The sequence below is a fragment of the Empidonax traillii genome, unplaced genomic scaffold (assembly GCF_003031625.1).
Source record: "Empidonax traillii isolate 1590-97213 ecotype Southwest subspecies unplaced genomic scaffold, ASM303162v1 scaffold1095:size333308, whole genome shotgun sequence".
NCBI classification, from domain to species: domain Eukaryota; kingdom Metazoa; phylum Chordata; class Aves; order Passeriformes; family Tyrannidae; genus Empidonax; species Empidonax traillii.
Genome location: NW_020956288.1, coordinates 257227 through 279382, shown reverse-complemented (window position 1 = coordinate 279382; position 22156 = coordinate 257227). Strand labels below are relative to the sequence as shown.

At 34.8% G+C, this 22156-nt stretch overlaps 1 protein-coding gene across 1 annotated transcript in view; it reads left to right on the top strand.

Moving 5' to 3' along the window:
- The window catches only part of PTPRQ (protein tyrosine phosphatase, receptor type Q), a 103894-nt gene that overhangs the window by 26138 nt on the left and 55600 nt on the right, over nucleotides 1-22156 (top strand). The window contains exons 17-27 of the mRNA XM_027904819.1: nucleotides 394-576; nucleotides 1264-1365; nucleotides 3810-3930; nucleotides 7579-7739; nucleotides 8166-8311; nucleotides 14964-15129; nucleotides 15600-15890; nucleotides 16131-16406; nucleotides 17197-17348; nucleotides 19210-19351; nucleotides 20270-20539. Of these exons, the coding sequence (XP_027760620.1) occupies nucleotides 394-576; nucleotides 1264-1365; nucleotides 3810-3930; nucleotides 7579-7739; nucleotides 8166-8311; nucleotides 14964-15129; nucleotides 15600-15890; nucleotides 16131-16406; nucleotides 17197-17348; nucleotides 19210-19351; nucleotides 20270-20539 (2010 nt within the window). The remainder of the gene's footprint in view (nucleotides 1-393; nucleotides 577-1263; nucleotides 1366-3809; nucleotides 3931-7578; nucleotides 7740-8165; nucleotides 8312-14963; nucleotides 15130-15599; nucleotides 15891-16130; nucleotides 16407-17196; nucleotides 17349-19209; nucleotides 19352-20269; nucleotides 20540-22156) is intronic.

The window sequence follows — 22156 nt, the reverse complement described above, 5'->3', positions numbered from 1 at the left end:
TAATCAAGCATTGGAACAGCCTACCCAGAGAGGTGGTGGATTCACCATCCCTGGAGGTTTTCAAGCAGAGATTGGATGTGGCCCTTAGTGCCATGATATAGTAATTGGAGTTGGATCAGGGGTTGGACTTGATGATCTTGGAGGTCTTTTCCAACCCAATCTATTCTATGATTCTATGATTCTATGAATTCTTTTTTAAAATTAGCTTATTGTTATGGTGTCTGTCATTTTTGATCTTCCAATTCAACCTCTTCTAAGATGTATTTTATACAAAAAAATATAATACAAATCCAAAGGTTTGCAATGTTTCTTTTAAACACTTTATAGAAATTCTTCACAGATCAATGAAAGTAACTGAAATCTTCTATGAATATAATTTTTTTTTCCTTCTAGTTCCTGATTCTGCACCAGAAAATATAACCTATAGGAACATCTCATCCATGGAAATTGAATTATCATTTTTTCCACCATCCATTCCCAATGGAATTATACAGACCTACACAATATATCTTAAGAGGACTAATGGGACCGAGCAAAAAGTTATAAACACTACTCTTCTGACACTACGTATTACAGGTCAGCATTTAATGATCTGGAACTTATGGCAACTGTAAATCGTTCTGGGAAGTGTTCAACAGATAGATGGAGATAAATTAGTTCATTGGTTGGACATGATCCTTCTTGTCCTTATATAAAGTTTTTTGCTACCTGTCTGAGAAATAACCATTGTGTAATGTGGTGAAATGGGCCATGGATGATGTAGAGTCTAATACACATCTCATTCTATTTTAGATGTTTAAAGTACAAGTAACTTTATTAGATATCTTTGTTACAAGAGATTGTAACAAAGTAATCCCTTAAGTCACCAACGTATCTTTCTGAGTTTAATTTGGGTAAAAATACCGGACAAAAAACTTCCTCTTCTACTCACCTTTGCTTCTTTTTCTAAGTTCTGTCACTATTGCTGAGGCATGATGCAGCAGTTAATGCTGGGAGCTCAATACCTTGACCACTTCATTTTCAGAGTACAACCAAGGACAAAATGAAAAGCATTCTAGGAATATGAAGTATAAACTGGTATAGAACTTTGCCCTTGCTTTTGCAAAATACTTTATGTTCAGAATTTCTTAATGCTTATTTCCATCTCTAATGACACAAGTCAGTGTAAGTGATAGGCCTACTCAGCTCTTCAAAAATACTTCATTAAAAAACTGATTTGTCTCAGTGAATGGTTGGTTCATTGAATCATTCTTTTTTATTTAGATTTAAATAAATATACCAAATATACTGTAGAAGTGTCTGCTAGTACCAGAATGGGGGAAGGTCTTCGTAGTTCACCTCTGCACATACTAACTGATGAAGATGGTAAGTCAGAACAGAAGTTGCAATGTATTATTGTCTGCCTGTATTCTTAAATTACTCTTACACTTCATGTCAGCTATGTTTAAGTTTTATGCATGTTTTTTGGGCAGTTATGTCTCTCTATTGCTATCTGTGTCAGTCTATCTACACAAGAACATGCTTTCTCTCACTCTCTGTCTCTCTCTCTCTCTCCATCCGTTTATCAATATATTTACCAGTACAAGCTATGTGAAATGGCACAATTGCTGTGCATGGACATTTGGTCTTATGAATACCTTATGAATATGATGAATCTAAATATACTTATATTATTACAGTCTAATACACCACACGGTAGAATTAAATATTGTGTTTGGTTTTTCAGACATGTGAGAGCTGAGGAAAGGGAAAATCACAAAAAGACAGCTTGAATGGTCCAGGAGCATTTATGTGGATTTTTTTCTTTGGAGATATTTGTATTCTTCTAAACAGATGCATGTACAGATACACATAGATACATGTCAAATTATTCACATTATGAAAATGCTCAAAGTCTGTAGCATCGGACTCCCAAACTGAGCAGTGTTCTGCACTGCAGGCTGAGGAGAGAACACATTTGTTGCTACTTGTAGCTACATGTAGCTAACATGCTAATTTGTACAGTAGGTCACAAATCAGCAGAGGAACCTTAGAATTATATTTGTACTTTCAGTACACAATTCAGTTATAGGAAGTTGTCCTTGGTCACCTCTATAGTTTCTGCAGGGGGATTCATGAAAATAAATTCAAAGCAAAAATCTTAAATTAGGTGCTGTGATATATTTTGGAAGAGCCTGTGTCTGTTTCTATCCATTGTTTAAAGAGGAAGTCTCTGGGAATCTATACTAAAGTGGCGTTGACACAAACATCCCACCAGCCATTCCTAGATTAAGTCTCTTTTCATGTCTTAGGAAGCATTGATTTGCCTACAATTCAGGTATTGATGATAATGGATCATTGCAAATCTTCAAGATGTTGATGGACTTACATTCATAGAATCAGTAAAAAAAAATTTGCTCAAGAGTTATATTGCTGGAGCAGATTGAAAACAACCAATTTGGATAAATCCATCTTTTTCATAGAGTATTTTTATATGGAGGAATGTAGTTTCTATTCTTCAGCAAAAATAAAAAAAATCCTCTGAAAAAGAATTGTAGAATGAAGTAGACATGCCAAAAAGACATGACATTCACCGTATGACAGATCTTTTTTTATACAGTCACTGAGGATAATATAACAAATAAAACACTAAATACAGCTGTCAACATTTTTATCTCGTAAATACAGACACTCGCTGAATACACTGAACCTTTTGTTCATGAAAAATAGAAAACATTTTTTCTGAAATGTTAAAAGTTATAAAACCTTTATGCCAATTTTCGAGATAGCGAAAGAGGGAACAAAACTGAAAAACAACAATATTTATAATACACCACATGTTCCTTATTCACAGGAACACAGTGTTCCAAGGTTCAGACCAAATGTTTCATAGATTTGCTAATAGTTATGCTCATATTCTCCATTTTCATGCATGACTACAGATATGACCTGAATTTTTAGTGCATGATGCTCCTCGGTTTAATTTGAGAAAAACAAAAGCCATTCTAATATTACTGCATAGTGATACATAGGTCCGTGAATCAGGATGAAGAAAAAATATTTATTTCTTAATAACATGCTAATACAAAGCAGTATCACTTATACATACATGGGTTTATTTTCCTCAGCAAAACTAATACTGACTTTAGAATGAAATTAAACATGGTCTAACATTTTCTTTTACTTACAGTGTTTCCCCACGCAGTCGCGGTATGGTGTCATGTAGAGGTCATCTTAAAATTAATTTTAAGGGTCTCAATGAATGCCTATCTTTTCATTTGCCACTGTGATATGTTAAATGTATGAATGTGGTCCTTATTTGATGGAGTGAATAAATTTTACTGCTGCCTAGTATCTCACAATTTTATTGTCTCTCAATGCCATGCTTACCCATTCTTCCACCTTTTAGTGCTTTCTATAATTCTTTACAGCACCTCTTTTTCCTCAGGGGAACTATTATGCTATATTTTGCATGTGTTCATACTATAAAGCTCTTGCTTTTATTAGAATGGGGAAAAAATTTACAGCAATATACTTGGGCAGTAAGGGAATCACTGTGACCTAACCATTGCTCTGTTTTCTCATGAAGTATTTTTTCCATTGAATCACAGAAACAGATGTTCTAACACCACCATGCAAAATCTTCCTTTATCATCTGTCAGAAAAAGGAAAAGAAGCTGTGTCTTAACATTAGCTGATGGATACTGTACCAATGTGGTACAAAGTTCACTTTTCATCACAAATAATTAAAAACCTATTTAAGGATGTTGCATATCCCATTGATCTTAACTGTTTAACAAGATGTTGTGTCCTGTTCTCTCATTCTATAGCTCCGAGTTCTCCTCCACAATCCCTTTCTGTAAAACAGTTGTTGGGTGTCACTGTGAAGTTGTCATGGAAACCTCCACTGGAGCCAAATGGAATTATCCTCTATTACACAGTTTATGTCTGGTAAGATTTTCTGGAAGTAGTTCTGAGAATAAATATTAATCTGTAACCCATCAGGAATGTGGGTTTTTTCTTACACAATGTGTTGATTACATGTTTTTGAGAATGAATATTCATTCAGCACTTAAAATACTAGACATTTGTATTTTCAGAGTAGCTGAAAATTGGGGTATTAAATATTTTGCAAGCATTTTTCCAAAGGTTATGTTAAAGTAAATGAATTCAATTTTAAAGTAGAGCATGATGACTGTTTTCATTGTATTCTGATTAGACCTACAGTAAGGCAGGGCACAAGCCCACGCTGAATTGTCAAGGAGATTTAAAATAGGCTTAAAACAGAAAAATATTGCCTCCTTTTACAGAAAGTGTGTAAGAGCCATGTTCAGAGTCTTTGTATGTGCTATCAGTTATGTCCACTGTTATATTTCATATTTATTACATTCATAGCAAACGAGTATTTTTAACAGATATTATTAATTTGCTGTGTTTTATTTTTCCTCTTTTTTTTTTCCTATTTTTTTTCCATCATCCCTCCTGTGATATTTTTCACCTCTAAAAAGGAATTTTGTCACTTTAAAACTTGCAGCTTCTGTCCTATTTGATGTATAACATAATTTGGTCCAGTGATGTGGCATCTCTGCAAAGATCTATCTGTAACTTCTACTGGGAGTGAAAATATTTTGTTATTGATCACTTTTGATATGTTACATTTATGCTTTACCATGTTATTGCCACTACTAAGGTGCAGGAAGCAAATACTAAAGTGCGCTTTGTAAGATGTGAACCAGACATGGAAATCGACAGTTGTTATAAGCACACTACTATGGAGCTTACATTTATTATTTTGTTGTTACTTGGCAGTTTGGAGGTAGGGTTTGGCCTCAGTTCCTATTGTTTGTTTGTTTGTTGTTTTTTTTCTAAACTGAACAGCAGTGAGCTCTCCTTTCCAGAAAAGTTAAATTTATCTTCTTTTGTTACTTCTACTGTACTGGGACTGTCTGTTGCTCTTTAATGACAAACCCTATCTAAATTAATGACTATTCTTGAGCTAGAGAAGAGTTACTTCATGATAAGGGCTATGGTTCTGATTCAAGCTGTTTTCAAAGACTTGAGTTTATACAACTTTTCATTCTTAAATTCCCTTATAACTTACTGATTTTGTTATTATGACAAAGGATTTAGCAAGAATTATTTTTAAAAAAACCTCTTAATTGATCCATCTTTCTAAATATTTTAATTAAGCAACCATATGACTTTTTGCAGTAAGCCTTGTCCCTCTTACTTGCATATTCTCCTTACTCTCTCTTACTTGTCCATACTGTGCCATATCTAAAATTAGAGAGGCTTTAGGTATCATGTTAAGGCAAGGACATTGGAGAAAATCTCCCATTGCATTCAAAGAGGCCATAACTTCACTCCTTCCTTGAGGGGGAGGGAGGGGTGGAGGAAGGAGAGGAATTTTAAGTATTTAACAGAATTGTCTATACAGTTTCCTAAAATGCATTGCAGGGTGAGATTTGACAAGGCAAACTGCAGTGTTGATCCCAGAGCTTCTCAATAAAGCAGAATGATGAAGGTTACTACAGATGTTAAATAAATGTTCCTTCACTTATTAAATATTCTGTAACAGTCATAGAGAATTTGGTACCTTTTCTTTAGCTGATCCGGAACAAGTATGTGCAACTACTAGAGTAGAAAGAGTAATATCTGGAATTTTTTCAGTGTTGTATTTCATGGTATTTGTCACAGGACAAGGTGGTTTTGGGTGCTAGCAGGTAGTAAAGCCTGTGTGTCTTGAGCCTACAAACTCATACCGCCTAAGACTGTAATTCTAGAGTATTAAAGGCTTATTTACAAAATTGACAAACTTATATATAGCTGTTGTTTTTCGGCATTATCCTTTTCAGAAAATTTCTGTCAGATAATTATTGAATAGATCTACTTTTAGGTAAAGATTTTTAAGAAAATATGGTACCTGTCTTTGCCAAGTGAAAGTATGCAATTTCTTAGAACCTCTGTTACTTGCATTTTTTTTTTCTTCAGTAAAATTTCTTGGCTTAGCTGATTCTGCTACATACTTTCTCATTGTCTGCAAAGACTGCACTCACTTTGATCAGTGTTTTCTTATTTTTATGTCAATCTCATTTGTTTCTAAGTAGAAAATCATCTTCTCTTGAAACACCTCAAGCTTTTGTTCCTCTTTCTGTATCTGGTTGTTGAAATGTTTTTTGGTGAGTAAGATGTAAGAATGAAGTTTCTTGGAGTAGAAATGTTTGCAGCACTAAGCAGTGGATTTTCTTCGTACTTGAATTATAACCAGATATGTTTTTCCATAAATCCATAAGATTTCCATATGAATATACCGGGCAAAGATCCAGCAAAAAATGTCATTGTATAGAATTTGATAACTGCAGCTGCAGCCTTTTGTATCTTTTTACTGACTATTAAAAATGTCAGAAGTTTGGGAAAAATGTACATTTTAACTTTCTCTGTTACCAAGAATATTTCCCATGTTAAGTGACATTCAATTCCACTCAAAATCTGAAAGGGTTAGAAAGAATTTGTTGTGGTTTTTTTATTCTCACACATTTTCTTGTTGCAGTTATTTTTATTTCAGATATATCTGGTGGTGACCTTTGCTAATGGGACATTCATTCAGTTAACAAAGGATGAAAATTGGCCCATCTATTAATTTTGAATCCTTTTTTTTTTTTTTTTTTTTTTTTTTTTTTTTTTTTTAGAATTAGAACCCATTCTCATTTGTGAAGAGCTCCACAGTGATTCCTAAAGCAAGATATTTGGTTTTACTTACCAAATTATCATCCCTGCATGAAATTCTATTGGGGACAGAGAGCACCTACTCATACAGAAATCTTTACAGGAATGGAATATTAGATAGTGCGATTTTTGTTCTCCTATTTTTTCTTAAAAGATTACATTAACTTTACAAGGAATAGCAGATTTTTGAACTCAAGTTAGTTATTTCTTGTATCTTATTTTACTTTCTGATAATCATTTCATACCTATGCTAATACCAGCGTTTTATTAATGTTACATCTTGCAGTCTTTCTAGGCGGGTTTTGACCTTACTAGAGTTCCATTCTGATCCCCTGCTACATTCCACCAGAATTAACTCAGCACCAGCTAATTCCTGTTCCATATCATCTTCTATTATTCCATTTATAACTTCAGCCTTCTGACCAATTTCACAGAGTCACAGTAGGGCATGCTCCCTGCTATAATCTTTTTATATTTCGCTATTCCTGTCCAGAGAGACAGTTTAGTTATGCCCTACTGTGTCCTTCCCAAGGGTGCCAGATAAAAATTTCATAGGAGTTATTTCCTAGGAGAAATGCTCCTCCTTAATATTCTATATAATCATTGTCTTTGTTGATGTAATTTGTAAATGTATTTCTGTGGAGGTTTTGGGTGTTTTTTAAAAAAACAACATTATGAGCCCTATTGTGATACAACAGTACAAAAGTGAGCTTTTCAACATAAAAGACAAAAAGTGATCCTAGTCTCTTTTTAAAGCCTAAAATACTTGTATTTACCACCATATTGCATTTTTCAGTTTTATAACATAATGCTATAGTTGTATACATATGGATATGGTGTGTGTATATTTTTAATAAAACACTTTTTCTTCAGGAATAAAATGTCAGAAAGGAGTGTTAATGTAACAGAAACATCACTGGAGTTCACAGACCTAGAATATAACAATGAGTATAGTGCTTACCTTACAGCGAGTACAAGATTTGGAGATGGCAATATAAAAAGTGATACTATAACATTCAGAACTTCTGAAGGAGGTAAGCTTAAATATAGTATGAACCTTTATTTTCATTCAGCCTTAAATTTCTGTCAGCCTTGTTTAAGTTAGTAAGGCCTGTTATCTATAATTGGAGTACAGAGATGTAGCTTGGTCAACTTCCATGTCTGCAAATTAGATTTTCTGTGTATCCAGAGCAGTAAGTACAGGACAAATTCTATAAGAAAACACTATCTGTTTAAAAATGTAGCAAAATACAAATGTGTCTGGAAAAGTGTTTTAAAAATTCTTTTACATATACTTTCTTTTCATCATTTCCAAAAGCAGGTTTTATATCATAATCAGAAAGACATTTAATTTGACCTGGGACGCTATCAAATCTATAGTGGATGTTTCTCAGGCTCTAAAATGTACAAAACCTTGAGGTACAAAGCTTTAGGTATGCTAAAACTCAAAATTTTTCCAGCACCAAGTGATCCACCGAAAGATGTTGCATACAGAAACCTTACTTCCACATCAATAATGCTATTCTGGTCTCCTCCCCAAAAACCTAATGGAAATATACTGTACTACTCAGTTTATTTCAAAAATAATTCAGGACTATTCATACAGGTAAGCTTATTTTTATATTATTCTTTTGTAGAAGTCAATGAAATGTTCTAATAATTCAGTAAAGATTAACTCAATTTTATAGTTGTCAATATATGTTTTTTAATATATCTTTTATCGTTATGTAATTTTTTTAACTTATAAAGACAGAAGCACATCTTGTAATCATATATATTTCATTGTGCTTTCATATAATTAAGCATTAAAGCTAATACTTTTTGTGTAATATTTCATTATGCAAAACTATATATACATGTATATATACATTTAACACATATATACACTTAACATATATAATGGATAGACGCAAGACCCACTGCAATCACATCACACCCTTATTTATTTTAGTCTAATTATCAATTTGAATAAATTTCTGTAACAGTTCTGGTTTTACTTTTTAATTCATGTTTCTACAGTCTTAAAAATAAGACGGTAATATGAAAGTAGGGAACACAGTTTTACTTCATATTTTTCTTATTGTCAAAAGGAAATTACTGTTTAGTAGATTGAAACAAAGATATTGAGATTCCTATATCTCAAAGATATTGAGATTTTAAGTTAAAGCTTAAAAGCGAAAATATTATAAATAATATTTTGGTGATCCACACATTTCCTTGTAGGATTTTTTGTTCTGTTTACTTTCATTCTTATTTATGCCCCATGCTTACTAACTGTATATATAGTTTTTGTGTTAATAAGAGAAATAAGCTTCCTTTACAGGTTTTTGGTCACAAGTTTTACGCATATGGAAGAAAATAAAAAAAATATAACTTAATTAGGAAACTTCTGTGTGAAAAATAAGCTCTCTACTGCATAACTTTGTGCTCAAGATGTGTCCAGGATGAGGTATACATGTATTTGAGGATAACTAGAAGAAATATTCACAAATATTACAAATACCTGTGACTGAATAATTGCTGATATACTTCGGTGTTTACATTTCTCTAACTTCTGTGAAGCTCTGTGGTTGCCAGGCTTTGCATAGTTTCATATACAAGCAAGATTGTACCATGAATTCATATTCTGATTAGATTAAAATCAGGGGTATGGTTCAGAAGGTAGACTCTATTTGCGCACACTGAGGTAGCAACAACATTTTTTTAAAAAAATCCTTGGAGAAACCTTTACATCAGCGCATTACATGAACTACCCTAACCTGTGAAGAATCTCTGCATTTACCTAATCCTTGGAAATCTTAGGAGATTTTAGAGGAGTATATGGACTTGGACTAGTTTTGCCTTTAGGAAGGAACTCTGAGGTGAATGAATAAGGTGAAAGTGAAACACTGAGAGCTAAAATCCCTCTGGATTGTCCCCAGACTCTGGAAATAAAGTAGAAAGATAGGGAAGATGAAGAATAATAGTGTTGGCCCAGCAAAGTGAGGGTCCAGTTTCATAATCGTATGATGTAGTTGGCCAGGGAAAAGATGGTGGTACCAGTGGAAATTACCACTGCTCTGGCATACTATGTAGTGGATGGCAGAAAGGTGCTGACAGTAGCTCTGCTTCTATGTGTGGAAACTACCTTTTTCATCCTTTTAACTTGGATTTTTTATCCTATGCCTCTGCCACTAGAAGATAGATTCCAGCTGCTGTTGCATCTGTCTCTTACTGTCCATGGAATATGACCATTAATCTCTCAAATCGTGATTGAATCTTAATCCTTCTGCTTCCCTTAACTTCTTCTGCACTTCACATCCTGTCTGTTCACTGTTTACACATGACAACTACCATCTCTACAATGCAGTTCTATTCTATACCTTGGAATTCCTGTGGATGCAGGACAGATTTCAAACAGATGAAAAAAGGCAACTCATTTCTGTCAGATATTTTATATTACTCTTTTTACAACAGAGAAATAGATCATATATATATATATGACAGATACAGACAGTTGTGAGCTGCATAAGTGTATGCATACATGCAGCTTATGACTATATGGAACTTAGAAGTATAACCATGCATTTGCAAGTCTGTTGCTAAGTTTTTTATTGCACATATTTGGAAAGCAAAATAATTCTTAGTTGGAACACTCTACATGGAGGTCACCATTCTGCGTATGTTTATCCAAACTGTATTTTCAGTTTTAGAAATTATCCATGACAATTGAAAAAGGAGACAATCTTTTTACATTTCAAGGAACCCAAACTTCTCAGACGTACTGTTGTAGGCAGCCAATCTCTACCAGTCTTTAATCTGCCTCTTTGTCAGGACATAACGTCAGAGGTACAAGTCTTAAACCATATCTTCTAGATGCCGGAAAAACCACGCCTGCTGAAGAATATCAAGCGAATTAACATACACTAATGCTGATATAATCTGAAGTAGCTACAAGAATCATAAGAAAACTGGTGTGTTCTTCTGTTGTCTCAGTCTCCCTTATCACACAAACTCGTCAGGCATACTAAAACCTAATTAATATAAAACACAGAGTGTTAATATGATAAAATCAGGAAGTTAGTAGCTGCAGAGTGAAACATTTTTTTTTAGGGGAAAAAACCCACAAACACAGCAAAATACCTGAGATAAAAAATGTGGTTTACTCCTTGACATTATGCAGAAAATTGCAGGAAAACCAGTTTTTGTTACATATCTTCATAGGTCAGAAAAAAAATGTATAGTTTCTTTGCTTTATAGGTTTACATGAAAAGTCACACTGCAGCTGCCCAGCCAGAAGGCCAGGGACGCTCAGATCTAAGAATCAGAACCAGAACAGCAGAAGGAAATATTTAGTGATGGAGATTAGATTTGAGGGTTTTGGTAGATGACTGGGCTATTTCTGTGAGGACACTGGTAGGTTGTGAAAGAAAAAGTGTCAGAGAGGGAAGAATGACTGATAGCCACGTAGAAGAGACCATCACATACATAGGGCTAGGTTCAAATTCATGTTTATCTTTTATCTTCTGCTACATAAGTCTAGAGAAAATGCTACTTTTTGATATATGTTTGCTATTGTGTCCCAGTGCAGTAAAGATATAACATGTGTGCTGACAAAGAACACTTCATACACAGATGAACATGACACTGTACCTCTTCTTCACATCACTTCTCTGTGACACTGCTGGATTCCTACAGTTTGAACTTTCACTGTTTGCAATAGCAGCTTTGCAAGTTTTGCTCCATGATGCCTTGCCTGTTGATTGAAGCAATCATACTGCCCACATTCTCAGTCTTATTGAGGAAAGAAGTAAAAAAATCTATGGAAGGAATCATCTCATAGCTAAATACTGATCTATGAAAGATATCCTTGACTTGAATAAACTCTTTTATTCAATTTCTACATTCTTGTGCTTTGATTAACAAGAAAGTGGGAAAGGTGCTAATTACAAATTTATGCTTGGATAAAGATCCCCAGTGTAGGAATTTCAGTACAGATGACAACTGTCCTACTCTGCCAAGGGAACCAGGATCAAACTAACGAAAAAAATTTACAGCTCTTTTAAGCAACTGAACATCAGACCCCTGATCATCCAATGTGTACTTTGAGCATACCGAAGCGGCCATGACTAGATACAGTTCAGAGTGAAAGTCAATTTGGATTACCCTTGGGATGCAGAAAAGGGGATGCAAACAATATGCTACATTAACAATCAAACATTTTCTGTCACTACTATGACCACAATAGGGATAAATAGCAGAACTTCCCAAAAATACTCTGCAATTTTTTTAGTACGTGGCCTCGGAATGGTACAGCACACAAAGAGGAAACATCTTCACTTAGGTTGCTACTGGAACGGTGTGCATTATGCTCCTTGAAGGATGACTTGGATTAGCCCACAAAGTGTCACCACTCTCATCTGATTGCCAGAGTCAAGTATGTGATCCTCTGAGTCAAAACAAGAGCGCAATATGATGAACCTAAAGAAGAAAGCAGAAAAGAGGGAAAAGGTTAACAGTGAAGAACAGCAGCACTGTGTTTTCTGTGTGCAACTAATTACAGCTTTATGCCACTGGAAATATCTGCTGCTTCCTGAAGAATATACTGCTTTCTGCTGACACTTTCATGGCCTGTGTGCATTGCTTACACTTAGCTGCTTTTAATAATCTGATACTTTGCTATGTCAAAACTTCTTTCATGTATGGATGAAGAAAGGGACTGAAGGAAGAATTTCTTCAGCTGTAGCCAAAGATCCTAAGCTGTTTGCTTTCATCTGCAGCCACAGTTAATTGTAAAACTTCCTATAGTGTTCTATCCCCAGGGTACAATTAGTAAAAGTTTTGTCTTTTCTCAGTTTGTACCCACCCAGTTCTTCCTGCTCACTGTTACTCCTAATTATGTGCTCCGTTTTTTTTTTTTTTCTAATATTTTGTCATATCAGAAGTTTGAGATAATCCCCTTTCCTTGGACTCTTTATAGTAAATGGACTCTCTCTTAAAATAGTTTTTGTTGAACCAACAAAACCCTGTTGTTATAATGTTCACGTTGGTTCACGGAGTCCTTAACTGCCAGACAGCTGGCTAAATTGTAAAGGTATGCTTTTTAAACTAAGCGTTGAATTTTCAGCTGTTCATATCAATAAACTCCCATTAAATCTAGAATCAAAACTTGATGTGGTACCCTTGACATTTTTATCTTGAAACCTCAGATAATTATGTAAGGTCTTATTAAAAAAAATCTGATTGTTAGATAGTGTTATTATAAATTATTAATTATTTCTAATTACAAAATCTAATTATAATAACAGGATGGTATTAGAATGCTTCTTCTGGGCTAGATGATATTTTCTGTCATATTATGCTTAAGGATCAGAGAGTTTAGTTAAATACCTTAGAATTCTATTGTCTGTTTCCTGTATCTTAACCTATGCAAGTGTAATGCAAAGCTCTTCACAGCCTTTTCAGTTAGTTATGATAGTGAGATTCAAATTACTTTGAGAAATTCACATATTAAGGTGGAATGTTTTTTTGTTTTGGCTGATATTGACTTAACCTAATCTTTCAGACAGAACTAACATGGTACGTTAGGTCAATTAATAAGAGTGGATATAGAAATTCATACCACCAATTCATGCAGCTTATGTTCTGCATTCAAAACAAAGGTTTAAATTTTCATTGCCAAACAAACCATTTACTTATTTATATTATCTAAGTAGTAGTGGCTGTACGCAAAACTAGGTCTTCAGATACTAGCATAAAATTCTCTGAGATTGTCACTTGTTGTTCTCTGCAAAAATGAAATGATCTTGCCTGTACAAAAAATTAGCAAAGTGTTACATTAGATATATAAATTGATGCTCATTGATGACAGACATCAGCATTGGATACAGTTTGCACAGTATTGACTCAACTGTGTGGTAGAGCATATTGCAGTGATTTCTTCAGTAGGAATTTTCCTCCTGAGAAATACAACCCATTTTTTAGTATGCTGTTTTTGCATACCTCTATTCTTATGTGGTGTTTCTGAGTTTAAATACTCAGACATTACTGTTGCATTTTTCCTGCTTTAATAAGTCTTCTCTTACAGCCTCTCTGTTTTAGAAATGAGTTTAATTGAAAGATAGCTTTGATTTTAAAGAGGTGGGGTGATAAGATGAACACCAAAAACAGGAAGCAGGCCAAATAACTGGAATGTGTACTAGTCAATTCATCACGGGGTTGGACAAAATGCAGCTTCCCCTGGGAATGTAGAATGCTATGTAGAAAAATTAGGAGTTTGGTCCTGAGGAGTGCTGCCCATGCCATCTGCTCAATGGGGCAATGTGGCTGCCACAGAGGATACTGGCTCTCTGAATCAGGAGCAAAACTTTGACTTCCTAACCAGTGCTGGAGGTGAATATGCTCATGGGCTGCATAACCTCTCAACAATTTTCAAATCATGAACCAAATTGTGTTGGATCATCTAAACTAGGTTTGCATAATGAGGTGGTTGACTCAACACATTAGTTATGTAGTATAGTTGACCTTATGTAAATAATCTGATATAATTTTTCTTTTAATTTTCCAAAAGGGTTGATTCTAAACAGGAATATCTTCCTTAGAGAGGCTGATCTAAAGCACTAACTTGCCGATACAGTCAGAGTTTTAGTGATTTTTTAATATCGTTCAAAGGAAAGTGGAATTAGATTCTGGTGCAATCCTTTCATTAGCAATAACTAAACAAGGAAAACATTTCTGTTGATGTCTTCAGTTTAACATGGTACACCAGGTATAAACATTTGCATTAGAGATAATGGCATGTTTTTACTGGAAGGCACAACTAACAAAAGGAACAGTTTATCAAGTGGTGCAGTGAGATTTCTGCTGGAAGTTTTAAATTCAAAATCTGCTCTCATAAAAATAGAATAAAGTGAGAGAAGTCCCTTGGTTTTCTTCGTGATGATAAGGCAAGGCAGTAACATGTGTGATCATTTGAGCAATTAGTGGATGGTACTTTTTTGTCATTTTCTTGATGCAACATGGATAAACACATTCAATATTACAGATTTAATCTGCAAATTGCCATTCAACAACTACAAACAACAGGAGGAGTCAATTATATGCTCTGTGTAATTACAAGGAGTAACAATAGGAGTCAAAATGTAGCTTTATGTCTCTTGAACACTATGGTAAATCATATCTGGTGGTGGTGGTGATAGCTAAATGGGGAACTAGAAAGAGAAATCAATAAATAAATAACATTTTCAATGGCAACATTATCCTTTTTTTTTCTCCTTTAGAATTTCACAGCTTATGGTAATGACAGCAACGTCAGTATGCCCCCGTTTGTAGTTCTGGATGACTTGGCAAAATACAGCCATTATATTTTATGGTTAACTGCAAGCACAGCTTTCGGAGATGGAAACAAAACCAGTGAAAAAATAGACGTGTATACAGATCAGGATAGTAAGTTAATTACTTTTTTAATGCTCAGTGTATATCAGTGCTTACATTTATTAAATATTCTCTAACTTGAAAATTATTTTACTGTTATGATGGCAAAGTAATAAATCCCAAACAAAACAGTGTGGTTTTCAAAGCTGCAATATTTTTCTTTGCAAGGAAGGCATTTTGATCTGAGTCTTTACTTTGTAATACTAAGAATGTAGTTCACAAGCAATAAAAATATTGTCTTAAACCATCATTAAGAAACTTTTCTTAAACAAATTTAACATAAATGATTATTCATATATGACTCCAAAGTATTTTATTTTTTATATTGAAACATAACTTATTTTTTAAAGTTGTAAAAATATAACAAGTGACATGTGATATTTTCAGACTAATCATAATTTGAAGAGTTAGTTCTGGTTTGAGTTTGGATGTTTCATTACTGTAATCCATGCATTTAATTTTTTGTTTATTATCTCTCATAGTCCCAGAAGGTTTTGTTGAAAATCTTGTCTATCAAAACATTTCCTCATCTTCTGTGAATGTAAGCTGGCTTCCACCATCCCAGCCAAACGGCTTAGTCTTCTTTCACATTTCTCTAAGTTTAATGCAACTAGGAACCAGAAGGATTTTGTCTTTCCTTACTTACAACACAAGCATAATATTTGACAATCTGGAGAAATATACTGATTACATTCTGAAAATCACACCAGCCACTGATAAAGGATCTTCTGAACAGCATGCTCTAAGTCTGCATATAAGAACAGACGAAGATGGTAAGATAAAGATATTTTATTAATTCCTAAGGAAATGTAGTAAAAACCTCAAACAGTTTTCTAAAAGGACACAAAAATATTGTTTATTTTTGTCATGTTAACTTGAAGTTTTTTTGTTATACAGTGACACAAACAACTGCTACACATTTCTATTTTGATACTATGAAATAGAATTTTTCATTGTAACTTAGATTTTCCTGAGGTTATCCCTGTTTTTCTCTTTCTTATTTCTTCATGTAGTCCCAGAATCAGCACCTATAATCAAAACATTTTCAAATCTCTCCACTACCTCAGTTATGTTTTCATGGGACCCTCCTGTTAAGCCAAATGGTATCATAATAAGTTATGATTTAAATTTATTTGGACCAGAAAGGAATAGCTCATTCTCTACCACCAATAATTTTATCGTCTTGGAAGACCTTTTGCCATTCACACTGTACAGCATTTATGCAGCTGCAAGAACAATAAAAGGACCCGGTCCATCTGCTGTGCTTCAGTTCTACACAGATGAGTCAGGTGAGCAAATTCAGTTGTAACCAACTTTGAAATATCAGCCCTATGTTACTGCATCCATCTTAGGTCTGAGCATCAGACCTGTTGAGATGAAGGATTAATTTTCCATTGTCTGTGAGTGAAGGGCTTTCAGAAGAAGGAAATACTGCAAATGAAGTGTTTTCTGAGTGCTCTTTCTCCTGTCACAGTATGCAAGAGGAAGTCATATTTTGCATAGGATTACAAAAATAACTCCAAGAAGAAATATATTTTGATTTTGGAATGTGTTATGGTTTGCCGTGTGTCAGGCATTTTGAAGCAAGGAACAGTACCTTTCCCTTCATGCCCCCATATAACTGAAAAATGATAAAACATGGAAATATTTCTGACACATTCACACAGGTCTCCTATATAGTGATCTGCCCTCCTCTGCATGGTAAATTACATATGTTGTAAATATATGTTGAGTTGGGTTCAACACTTGATGTAGGAAGCAAAGGATATCACATTCCAGTAATACATGTAATATGACTTTTGTTGAATGTCTTAGTTCTGACAATGGGGATGTTTAAATGATTAATAGATTTTTTTAGATCTCTAAGATCCTTTGCTGATTAAGCATGTATTCTGGATTAATGGAATTTGCTGCATGTCAAAGAGAAAGAAAAAGACTGAAGCAGCAATGAAGTACTGTTAGCTTGAGTTCATATAAAAATGTTAAGAAAAATATTTATGTTCTCCTGCATCGCTAAAGTGTTTTGTTTTGCCTGGATTGCTTCGTCATTTGGAACTCAAAAGTATTTCTCTTTTGTAGTGCCATTAGCTCCACCCCAGAATTTGACCATTATCAACTATACTGCAGATTCCGTGTGGCTAAAATGGGATCCAAGTCCTCAGTCAAATGGTGTTATTATGATATATAATTTTAAGATTTATCAAAACAGCACAGAAAAACTATTTTATCGGGTATGTTTATAAAAAATGTTTAATTTTTTAAAATATTTATTTCATGCTTTAGGAACAAAATATATGACAAATATTTTAAATGTCTTGTTCTGCTCCTAGAATTACGAAGCTCCTCTAAATTCCTGTTTGCTAAGACAGTTTACTTACCCTACCACCATAATTGTAGTTAAATTTTTAAAATTAGATAGAAAAAAATTGTTGGGTTTTAATTTGCTTTGAGCTTCTAATGTTTCATTAATGGTGAGATTTATGAATATTTACTTCATATTTCAATGTAAGCTTGATGTTAGAAAACGACAGAATTTACTTGTTTTGTGGCTATCTTTGTTTAGCTATTTAGTATCTATAGACTGTCAGGATTCAAAATACAAATTCCTAGTCATCTTGAAAAATAGTTAAAAAACTGTCTAGAGGTTTGCAAATTATTTTTAATTTTTGCAGAATAGGAATAACTGAATAAATTTTAACTGAAATAGTTGCTATAGGAGTGTTCAGGGCCAAGTTGAATGGGGCTCTGATTAATCTGGTGTAGTGGAAGGTTTCCTGCTCACAGCACTGAGTTTGGAACTGGACGGTCTTTAAGTCCCTTCCAACCCAAACCATTCTACGACTCCATGATTCTATGATATACAAAATTTGAACAAGACATTTCTATCTGCCTAAATCTGGCTGGTTGGGTGACATCAAGACATGCACCATGAACTGCAAAGGCAGCAAGCTGAGGCCAAGATTGTATCTCAATCATAGAAACTGTATAGTGAGTCCCGTTCACCCTCGATGCTTGTAAAAGCTGCGGGGAAAAGATATAACTGCAGTGAGATAGCAGTTTAAGACACACATTTTAAGTTACATGAGTGACTGTGAAGAGCTTCATTACCCCAACTCCCTCACCAATACAGTTCTTACTACAAAGACAGCATGAAATGAAACTGTGTGCTGTTGTTATGTGTGTGCTCTGGAAATCAGCCCCCATGGAGTGGCCTATTTGGCTACCCCTTACGAGGTGTGCTGTTATTCCCCACTGTGGAATGAAGTGCTGGCATCACCCCAGTTTCCTCTATAACACTTGAAAGAGCATAATGCACCTATGATAGAGGAACTTTTGAATTCTACAGCCAGCTACCTTTCGAAACACATTCTTTGGGTGTTCATAGAGACCACTAAAGACTATTCTCCACGAAAAATTATTGTCCATCTGAGGCAGTCTCAAATCCAATTAGAATAAAAAAAACTGTCTGAAGCACTTGAATGCATCTGCTATGCCCTACATTTCTTTATATTTTGTACTGTTATATGGGCAAGAAATGAGATTTAGGTTGTGGCAGCAGGACAGGCAGAGCAATTTTTATAGAAATACTGTATTTAAGCACCATAATTCCTCGATAACTTGGATCGCACAAGATTTTCTTGCTGAAATTCTGCTTTTTCACTGCTTTTATTACAGTCATCTCAACATTTGAATAAAGTATGGCTTGCATGCTCCAGGAAAAACAGCTAAAAGGAATTGAACTGTGGTTTTTAACTTTTGTTTTGGTTTGGTTTTTGTTTTGTTTTACTTTTTTGTTTTTGTTTTGGTTTGAGGTTTTTTTTTTTTTTTTAAGTTTTTCATCAATCTGTGTATCTAGTTCAGGTAAAGTAAAAGAAATAAGAAGCTATGACCCACGACAACTTCCACTGCAGAGGTGTAGCAAGGAAGTAGGTGAGAGGGATTGATGAGGTGGTGTGGAGCTGGCAAAAGTTTTCAGTATTCGAAATCTACGCAGAGTAGGAGAGGCAAAACTGTGGCTGTAAATCTTCTGTTCATTTCAGTAGTTTCCAGATGAGGCTCATAATGTGTACTGGTAATTTTTCCTTCCTTAAGAATATTTCAGGTTCAAACCATGAAGCAAACCTTGTTGGATTAGAACCATTCAGCCCCTATTCTGTCAGTATCTCTGCATTTACCAAGCTTGGGAATGGCAATCAGTTCAGTAATGCTGTCCAGTTTACAACAATGGAATCAGGTTAGACATAACTTTTTTTAAGCTGCAGTTCTGATTATATATGTTTATGTATATTTTCCTTGTATGGCTGAACAACTGTCTTCATTTTCTCTCCAAAGAAAACCTAATGCAACACTATCTCATTGCCTTCTGCCTGTGTAACATCTATTCCCATTCCTGTTGTAGGCTGGGTTTGAAGTTTGATGTCGGAAGTGTAGAATTAGAAATGTCCTCATCTGAAATGAGAGGCTTATATGGCTACTATAAATATTTTAATAGCATCACAGATAAAGGGAGGAAAATTAGATAGATATCAGTCTTTGCAGATCAAAGCGATAATTCAGATCCCTGTGAAAATAACTGAAATGCTAGCAGTATCAAAAGCAGCCGGTCAAAATATTGGCAAATGAACTGGAAACTGTATTAAACAAATAGAAATTTTTACCATTTTAAAAATAATTTAGGAAGGAAGCTAGCCACTAAAAGTGAAATACTCAATATTCACTAAAGAAGAGCCCATGAGAACTGTGGGTTAGGGAAACTTGCCGTTGTGCAAAACTGGAGCTCCTTTGCCAGGCCAGAACAATCTCCAGGCTCCCGAGCTTTATAAGGGCTGTCAGGGCCAGGGAATGGCCACGGGTTAGGGGACCCCCATCTTCCTTTATACTGTCAGCAAAGGGAGCAGACAAAGTATCAAAAGATTCCATATTACTATTGTTTTTCAAAGATCACATTTCCAGTGAGAGACTGATGAACCATTTAATGGGGACAAAGACATATTTTTGTTCTCTCAATGTGTTTCTTTTATTGATTCATCTGACACTGCAATGTTACACTGTTCCTATGAACACTGGGTCTGCTTCTTTAATGATATTATTCTGTGATTAGCACTTTATTCGTGTGTGAATGTTAATCTTTGGTCTATGTGTATCTTTTAAGTACCAGATGCTGTCCAGAATGTTCATTGTATTGCAATGAGCTGGCAATCAATCCTAGTGCAGTGGGACCCTCCTGCTTCATCCAACGGTATAATTACACATTACATCATTACAGTTGAAGGAAATTCTACGAATTTTTCATCTTATGATACTCTGCATACTTTTAGAAATCTGCTTTCCAATACGACTTATCAAATTAAAATAAAAGCTGCAACGTCTGCTGGTGATGGTGAAGAACAGATATGCAATATCAGTACCCTTCCAGAAAAAGGTAAAAAAAAATTATTCAAGTTAATTTTTTTGCTCAATTGAAATGATGACTTTGAAACAAGCAGACCTGAAATAAGTTTCAATACAGGCAATTAAATCCTTCTGTTATTTAAATGTCTTGCTAATAGTGAATGAAGAAAAACAGGACTTCCCCTTTCTCCTGTTTTAGAATAAACTTGGTGATGAGAAATAATTACTATTTCAAAAAGCACTTTATTCTGTGTGAGTTTGAAGAGTTATTTTATTAATTTATGATCACCTATTATTTTTTCCTTATAATATCTGCCTTTAGCATATTTGAGACTGAAAGTCCGAAAAAGTTTTTGGGAGCAAAATTTGTGTTTTGCTTTTACTGGCTGCTAGTGCTGTGACTTAACTGAAAATAAAGATGTTCACAATTTGCGCAATTGGGAAGAATTTAGGTTCTACAAGCAGACTTTGTCATTACTCTTGATGGATAGAATTTTTTAAACAAGAAAGAAAATTGTGAGCTAAATCCAAAGAAGAATGTAGGCAGGCATAGGCAGGCTTTTTGGCATTGAAGTGAAAAATTGTTACCCAAAGTCTGTCTTCCTTTACACACACACTTCATGCTTCACCTAATCTTGGCTGTGCTTTCATTTGACATGGGGATGAATTTCTGATCAAAATGCAGTGTTAGTTCTGTGTAAATATCTACATACCTACCTTCTAAATTGGAAGTGTTGAGGAGCCCAACTCTCAGTGCAGGAAACAAAGGCCTGTTTCAACTCTCTTCCCCAATCTGGGGTGATTTCTACTCTTGGGACTATTTATCTTTTTTTTTTTTTCCTTCTGTGTTGATAGTTTAATATAAAAATTAAAAATTATGTTCTGTGAGCAAGATCCAGAAAAGACTCTACCTTTCTACTGTATTACAGGAGCAATTACTGTATTTAGTTTCTTTTCTTGTATTCTCTTCAGAGACATCAATTTATGCAGTGGAGTTGAGGAGGTCTCTAGTTTAGAACATCTGGATAAGGAAACAAGGTGGGATGAGGGAGCACAACTCTACTCCCTGAAGCTTAGAAACCAAACCTAGGTTTTGTAATAATTTCATTACTAAGTTACTGAATAATTTAAAAGGTGAGTTGCAGCACTCATTCTTGCATATATTTCAACTGAAAGGGTGAGTTTTCTCAGTTCTGTCAAATGCTAAATACAGAGTCTGTGTCAGCAAAGAGGTTTATGTTCTGGATGACAAGTGGAGGGAAGCAGCTTTGCTACACAGACTCGAATCAGACATCTGAACTTGGAGGAGATCAGACTTACCCTTACACTTGGACTTCTTATTGGTAACTTCCTGAGTGGCATGAACCTCCTTTGGATCCCTCCTGGTCACAAAAACTTAGTGTCCCATTATGAGCTTTGATTTGCACACTTCTTAAAATTAGACTTATGGATGTGCACGTCTGGATGAATGTACATCACGTCTGTGTTGTCAGCTGAACTACTGCTGCTTTGGTTCCAGACCAAATGGCTGAGCTCCAAACAAGGACAAGCAGGGCAGCCCCTTGCTAGTGTAGTGTGGCCAACATTGTGAAAATAGCCAGGGTTGTACTTTGATGGCCACCTGTCCTCATGGTATAGTCCATCCCAC